The sequence below is a fragment of the Pelodiscus sinensis genome, chromosome 19 (genome assembly GCF_049634645.1).
Source record: "Pelodiscus sinensis isolate JC-2024 chromosome 19, ASM4963464v1, whole genome shotgun sequence".
Lineage (NCBI taxonomy): Eukaryota > Metazoa > Chordata > Testudines > Trionychidae > Pelodiscus > Pelodiscus sinensis.
In genome coordinates this window covers 4383080-4390711 of record NC_134729.1, presented here as the reverse complement: position 1 = coordinate 4390711, position 7632 = coordinate 4383080, and the positions used below count along the sequence as shown (strand labels likewise).

At 54.7% G+C, this 7632-nt stretch overlaps 1 protein-coding gene across 3 annotated transcripts; it reads right to left on the bottom strand.

The window, feature by feature from the left end:
- Window positions 1–382: 382 nt before the first annotated feature.
- On the bottom strand, window positions 383–6482 carry PYM1 (PYM1 exon junction complex associated factor). Of its 3 annotated transcripts, none has more exons than XM_006131235.4 (3): window positions 6410–6482; window positions 3808–3901; window positions 383–1291 (listed from the first exon to the last, which is right to left on the bottom strand). In XM_006131235.4, exons 1-3 carry the CDS (start codon window positions 6438–6440, stop codon window positions 781–783), a joined length of 636 nt encoding a protein of 211 aa, XP_006131297.2. In that variant the 5' UTR covers window positions 6441–6482; the 3' UTR covers window positions 383–780. The 3 variants fall into 3 exon arrangements, with proteins under 3 accessions (XP_006131297.2, XP_075758051.1, XP_075758053.1); XM_075901936.1 differs by lacking the exon at window positions 6410–6482 and adding an exon at window positions 4734–4870 and having other exon boundaries at window positions 3808–3927; XM_075901938.1 differs by lacking the exon at window positions 6410–6482 and adding an exon at window positions 4734–4865.
- Window positions 6483–7632: the final 1150 nt, after the last annotated feature.

Genomic DNA, 7632 nt, shown 5'->3' with positions numbered 1-7632 from the left:
TAGAAGTGAGATTTGTAAAGGAAAAAACTTGGAACATGGGGACCGATGGAGCAGCCCCTTCCCGAGTTCGCAGAGAGCCTGAAAAAAAAAAAAATCCACTGGAGGGTCATTGTAACGGATACGATCTCAAAGCCAGTGAGGACAGGTTAAAGGCCAGAACCATTGACTAGTTCTCTGCTCAGCAGGTCATGAGATAGAGTGAAGTGCCGTGCATTCTGGGGAGGTTCACACCAAGCAGGGGGCTGCAAGGCAGAGGCTGAGTGTTTTCCTCAGCTTTTTCTGCCTTCCCTGCAGCACGCGGAGCAGACTCTCTAGGGAAGCCAGCAACTCTGGAAGGGGCTGGAAGGCAGCATGGCTCAAAGAAGGAAAAAAGTCCCAGACGCTGAGGTCACTACTGCAATTTTATTATTGCGTCATTTTTAAAAATCAAAGGAGGAGTGGCTGGAACACAGAACAGAGGATCTGAGAATCCTATGGGGCTCGGGAAACACACATGCTCCCACCCTGCCACCGTGGGATGCTCTCCCCGCCCACCACTCCCCATGACACCCCCAGCCTCCCTCCCCCCAATAAAATAATAAAAAAGGAGAGAGGTATGTGAAAAGTCAGCGTACGTCTAACACATCGAGAGCTGGGAAAATTGTTCTTAAAAATCCGGCAGCAGTCGACAAAACCCACCAGGGACGAAGGAGGAAGCTGGGGCTGTGGTGGCCAGAGGTGGCAGAATTCATTCACCCTGTGCGCACCGTGTCTGGGTCAGAGTCCCCTCCCAGCCCCCCCTCACAAATCCAGTTCCAGATCCTCCAGCTCCTCCTCCAACGCTTTCCGCCGTGCCAGCTTCTCCAGTTGCTCCTTTGTCGGCTGCTTTATTTCCCCAGAGTCAAGCCGCTGCTGCAGCTCCTCCACCTGCCGCAGCTTCTTCTTCAGGTTTTTCATCTTCTTTGTTTTCTCCGAGGCTGAGGAGTCCCCATCCCCCAGGGCCTTCCCCCCACAGGGCTGCTGTGTGGCTGACTTACCATCCCCCGGGGGGCCCCCTTCCCGGCTGCTGCCCCCCGAGAGGGTGGTCTTCTCCAGTGACTGGATCAGTTCGTCCGTCTCCCTCTCTCCTTTCTCCTGCTGCTGCTTCCTCTTCTCCTTACGTTTCAAGTTCCTCTTGGTTGTCTTGGACAGTCCTGTTTCACTGCTCTCCGCCTTGGCGGCCTGCTTGCCTGGCTGCATGTTGGCCTCAGGGCTCAGACCGGGGGGCAGGTCTGGTTTGCTTTTGAAAAACTTCACATACTTATTCTCGTACCTGCGCAGAACAAAACCCATCAGGACTTTCCTCTCCCTCTCTCACACGCAGCCCACAGGAACCAACCAACTGGTACAGCCACAGCCCTCAGGTCAAATGCCCTAAACCCACTGCAGCGGCACTTGGGAGGCACCCGGAGTGCTGCTGTACACCCAGCCCACTGATCCAGTCACAGCCCCCCCTTGAGCCCCAAGTGTTCAGCACCTCACCTCAGGACAGCAGCATCACTGAGTGACAACTCTAAAGGGCAAAGGAATCCCCAGCATTTGACACCCCCACCCTCAGGGCGGGAGGAGATGCCCAGACCAGAGGAGCGAGCCTCCATGTACCAGATGCACTTAGAACATTAGACTCTTTTGGCAAAACCCTGGGAGTTTGCAAGTACCTAAGCGCTATGCCTGAGACTAGCAAAATGCTGGTAGAGGTAATCCTCGCAGCTAGGACACAGTCAGAGCCCTGCCGAAGCCACCCCACCAGAATGATTTATAAGGGGAGTTAATACATACCGCCAGGTTACATCGTAGTGTATAAGAGGGGGTCAAAGTTGGTCAGGCACCTGGAAAAAGACTCAGATCTCACGATGTAACCCAACAGTACATACACATGGTTATAAATCATTACAGCCGAAGGGGCGCTGGGGCACGAGGGGCTTGATTTGGGATCATGGGACATGATCATTTCCTGACAGACGTGGCCCAACAGGATGACTCACGCTGGGCCAGCGAGGGAGGACGTCTGGTGTGTAAGAACTGCATGCAGGGAAGCTGGCCCTATGTGCAGCCCTCGGCACTACCTCGCTGAAAACTCTTAGAAAGATTCCGGGCGCCCTCTGAGGCAGGTTAAGGCCTTGGGAGATGAGCGCAGGGAGGCCATCGTTAGTGCTCCAAGGGGAGTAGAACCTACCACCTGTACACCAACAGCCACATTCCCACAACTGAGTGGCCCAGTAAGATGGCCTAGGAAGTTGACAAGCCTATTAGTGATCGATTATAGCTGCAGACCCGCAAATCTGCCGATATCCACACCCGCAGATGTGAATGTGGACATCCCCAGCTAATTCACACGCAGGTGAACACATTTGTTATCTAGAACCCTGCAAATCTGTCGATACCTACTTTATACCCACAGACTCAGATGCAGATATCAGCAACTTGCTTCTGCAGATACTTGCTTCTGCAATTTTGCAACCATGCAAGGCTCTAGTAAAAGCTAGGAGAGGGAGACATGTCCCAGCTCTGACAATGAGCTCCCATCAGGACTGGCAGATCCACAACACCATGTGGAGTAGGAGTGAGCAATAATTTTTGACCAGGAGCCACTTCAGAAATTGAGGTGGCCCCAGAAGGGGCCACCCCTCAGAAGGGGTGGGGCCAGGACACTTCCATGCTCCCCTCCCCCCCAGGTCTTGATTGGCCTGAGGGTGGGGGGGGGGGGGGGAAGAGGGGGACAAAGTCTCTTGCTCCCTACTGTCTGCCACACAGTGCTTAGAGTCAATCCCCAGGACTGACTAAGCACCGAGCGCTCCCCTTTCCCTAGGCCCTGATTGGCCTAGAGGCAAAGGAATGGCAGGACCTCTGTGGGCTGGATTAACCCACTTGGTAGGCTGGATCCAGCCTGCAAAGGGCCTTTTGCCCATCCTGATGTGGAGTCTAACCCACCCACCTCATGCTCACTAACAACCTGTGAACATGGGATTTCTGCAGTTGTGCCAAATGCCCTGGGAGCTCGCTGAACATGCTCTGCCATGGGAGAAGAGCTGGGATCAGCACTCCAAGAGTTGACAGGAACGCCTGGCTTGTACCAGCAGATCCAAAGGATTCGTAACTTTGCAGCAAGACAACATCCTTGAGATCACCTAGCCTGATCTGGAGAGCACCAAGCTGTATTTTTTCTTTTTTAAACATGTTTCTAACCTGACCACAAGGCCTCTTGGATCCTCTGGGGAAAGCGACCCCAATCAGTGAGCAGGCCCCAAACATATGTCTGACTGGCTCATTATGCTGCCCCCAGCTAAGAGGTGGAACAGGAGAGGATTGCTGATCACAAGAGATGCTCTTACCCAAAAGGGAAGCCAGTGGAAGGAGGGAGGGGTCTCAGGCCTACATACAGAAGTTGCCACATTTTAACCTACACCAGTGCAAACCCACGGGGACATTTCTCTGAGTGGCTTACTTCAAGTGAGCTCACGGCTGTAAGAACAGGTTGAACCTAAACGAAGAGACACCGCTCTGAATCCAAAGGAGCTGCGCATACAGCAGTTCCCACCAGCTGAAAAGTCGCACCTTAAATGAAACCAGTGCCGCTTTCTTGCCTAGCCCACCTCTGAGGAAGCAGGCTACCTGTCTGTGGAACGGGCTGAGGCACAATGTGCTCATTTGGAGCCACAGAAGCAAATAATCTCAGTGTTGGGAGCTGTCAAGGCTTGCAGATGGGAGGAGTTGAACTGCGTAACAGCCCAGCCACAATGGCCCTCCCCTGCTCTCTGGAGGTTCAGCAAGGACCAGAATTTGACTTACACTGGCACTTCTTCCTGGGGCACGTATCCCTCCTTCACCTTCCTCTGCTTCCGCCAGGTCCCATCAGGGCGTTGCGTGGAGGCAATGTACTTCCCTGAAATGTTACAAGCATCTTTGTGACTGCATATTTTAAAGAGGGGAAGGGAAAAAGCGATGTCAATATTCACTCTCAGGCTGTTAACTAGTAACCCAACAGTGACCTGACAAGGCGCTTTGGGTGGCATCTCTCCCCGCTCCCCCTCCAGCAACAGACGCTAGGCCAATAAACGATGCATCATCCCAGCTGCCTTCTCTCTCTGGCAGCTTCCAGATCCTTTACTGGTGATACGTCCTACCGCAGGGAAACTGAGGTCCACTGCACCCAGGGCTGGCTCCATCGCCACTGCACCAGCCAGTCTGCCCCAGGTCAGCAAAGGGCTCCTCGGGCAGGGCAGGGCCCAAAGAGGGGCAGGGCTGACACAGCCCTTAACTTGATCTCCCTGGACCCCGCGGCTGCAGTGTAAGCGGGGCGGGGAGCTGCACGACACCAAGGCACAGAGGGGAAGGGAGCCAAAGGGGCAGCATCAGGGGATACAGAGCATGGGGGAGGGGCCGTGTCAGGAGGGCGGGGGGGCACAGCCCATGGGGAAGGGACCAAAGCGGGGGGGGGGCAGGATGGAGGGGGCAGAGCCCAAGCGGGAGGGGCCATGATGGGGGGGCAGAGCCCATGGGGGAGGGGCCAGAGCGGGGGGGGCAGGATGGAGGGGGCACAGCCCAAGCGGGGGGGGGCAGGATGGAGGGGGCACAGCCCAAGCGGGAGGGGCCATGATGGGGGGGCCGAGCCCATGGGGGAGGGGCCATGATGGGGGGGTGAAGCGCGAGCGGCGGGGGTCTACGGGCCGGGCGGGGGGGGGCTCTCCCCTCCCGGAAGCGGCTTCCGCACTCACCGGTCTCGTCCGTCACATAGGGAGTCGCCATCTTGGCAAAGCGACCCACTTCCGGCCGATCTGACCCGCCCCCGGAAGTGGCGAGGGCGGGAAGGGGGGGAAGGAGCAGGCTCGGCGGCCATCTTGTTTTTAAAGAGACAGGCGCTGCCACAGGAGTCGAGGGGCGGGGGGGAGGGGGAGAGGAGAATTTCCCAGAGTCCTTTGGAGCTTAGGCTAAGCAACCCCCCCCCCCAGTGTCACAGGCCTCCCCAGGGGGGCATCTGTGGGGGAGGGGTCATGGGTTCAAACCCGGGGGCCACAGGCAGGGGACAAGGGGGGGCTCCTGGCTGCCTTAGGCACCCCCCAGCTCTCCAGAGCCGCCCCATGGGGGGAGGGGAGGCAACAGCCTTTGCTCTGCCCTAGGCGACCCACTGGGCCTCGGGCAGGGATGGCCGGAGACGTGGGGTGGAAATTCTGCGTCCACGCGCCTCCCCCGCACGAGCGGCCAGCCCCCCCCGCTGACACGTGGCAGCCTCACGGGCGGATGGGGAGGGAGGCCAAGGCAGCCACACCGAAGCCCTTCCAGTGGGTGATCCCAGCACAGCTGCTGCCTCACCACATTCGGTGGGGGCCCTCTGCATTGCCACTCCCACGGAGCTGCCCATTTTAGGCGCACACACAGCACCCCTCCCCGCCCCATCTGCTAGTAAGAACCCCCCCCTCACACACACCTTCTGGGAAGTGCCAACAGCCCCATTGTATAGGGGGAGAACTGGCACAGGGAGGCCACTACCACACTCCTGGGGCACAGGAACAAGCCCAGCCAAAGAGTTTGTGGGCCCCAAGGCGGCCTGTTATGGTTGGCTGCACTGCGTGGCCTGGCAGCTCGCAGCCGGGCAGCCTTCACCTTGCCCTAAGGCACAGGAGGGACTTATCCTGGGTTTCCCCAAGTCCTAGACAGCACCTTAATCATCAGACCAGCCTGTCTCTCCAAAAAAGTGAGCAGATAGGCCGAGCTGACACCTCGTGGGATATTCCACCTTCTGATTAACACCAGGGGTGAAGCTTACGTCCCAAGAAATTTTGTGGTTAGCCTTGTTTTGTTTTTTAAGTTAGTGACCAGGAAGAGCCACTCACCCGCCTCAGCTATGGTGTTTCCTCCCTGCAACCATTAACAAGGCATGGGGGCTGGCTAGGAACTGCTAGCAAGCAAGGCCATACAGCAGAAGAAAGGACAATTTCCCCTGGAGTCACAATAAAGTCTCTGATTTGATTCACAGTCTCCAGGTCAGTAGATAATTATTTCCACATCAGCAAATAATCTGGTTTGAAAAGATTAGTTTCATTAACTTACAGTGATCAATCCAATTAGCAGAGCATGGGGTAACTTAGTTACACTGAATTAGAGCCACTACTCAGGCAGGAAGCACCCGTAATTTATTTAGGCAAAACCCCAGGCACACTCTATGCATTTAAAGCCACAAAGCTGCTACTGGACTAGAGTTACAGCATCTTAAAAATAGACTCTCTAAACAGCAATGCCATCTGGCCAGCCTTTCCCCACACATAGGGCCAGACACAACCAACCTATGGACCCAACCACCCCCTTTGCACCCCTCCACCCACTGCCAGCTAAACAGAGAAGCACCTCTCAGAACAATGGGAGTCTCATGCTACAGGGAACTCACTACCCTCACCTGTTGCATTAGGATCTCCAGCAGCAGCCATATTGAGGTAAAATGAAAGCAGCTGACTGGACTTTATAGAGGCTTTGTGGGCGGGGCTGTGGGCTAGGCTCCACCCTTCCACTCTCTCTTTGTATGCTACAATACTTAGCAAGACTTTTAGGTGAAGGGGGGGGCCTTAACACTGCTATTGCTATATTAGCTAAACCAATGTTTCTCAATCAGTGGTTCAAGAGAAGTCTGAGGGGTACTTCAACACAACTGAAATTTGGAGAAAACAGAATTTTTGTTGTAAGTTTTACAGTACTTTATTATTTTTGTACTTTTTATACCCAAAAATTTCATTGCCTGCCCGGCTATGATTAAGTTGTTTAAACAAATGTGTTGCAATGGTAGAAAAAATTGTGTGTGTCTGAAAACTGTAGGTACTAGGGGTACTTCTAATTTTATTGTTTTTAAAGGGGGGACTTTTTTTAAAGGGGTACTTTACAAAAAAAAGTTTGAGAAACACTGAGCTAAACCCAGGAGGGTGGGGGACGACTTAACACCGTTCTTCCTCGTAAATTGAGGTTTACCGCCATCGAAAGAAAAGCCGCGTTCTTTCGAATTAATTTCGAAAGAACGCGGCTTGAGTCTGGACGCAGGGGAAGTTTTTTCGAAAAAAGGCTACTTTTTTCGAAAAAACCCCTGAGTCGGGACACAGCCCAGGGGACTGAAGCCAAGTACCTGACTCTCCTGCTGTAGCTACTAGACACCTCTGCCTTGCTATCTGGTGCCTTTCTGCTGTTCCTGCGTGTGGGCAGCACAGCTCCAGCCCTTTGCAAATCTTTATGTTCAAACTCTGCGGAGACAGACAGAACATAAGAACAGTCAGACTGGGTCAGACCAAAGGTCCATCTACCCCAGTGTCCTGTCGTCCAACAGTGGCCAATGCCAGGTGCCCCAGAGGGTGTGAGCAGCACAGGGAATCGTCACGTGGTCCCTCCTCTGTCACCCATTCCCAGCTTCTGACAAACAGAGGCGAGGGACACCATCCCTGCCCATCCTGGCTAATAGCTATTGATGGACCCATCCTTCATGATCTTCTCTAGTTCAGTGGTTCCCAACCCTGTCGAGCATGTGAACCCCTTTTCAATCTGTTAAAATTGTACAGACCTCCCCCCCACAAGGGGACCGGCCGGAAGCAGTGGCCAGCATGTCCATTGGCCTGCGCTGCTTCCTCAGCTCCTGCCTCC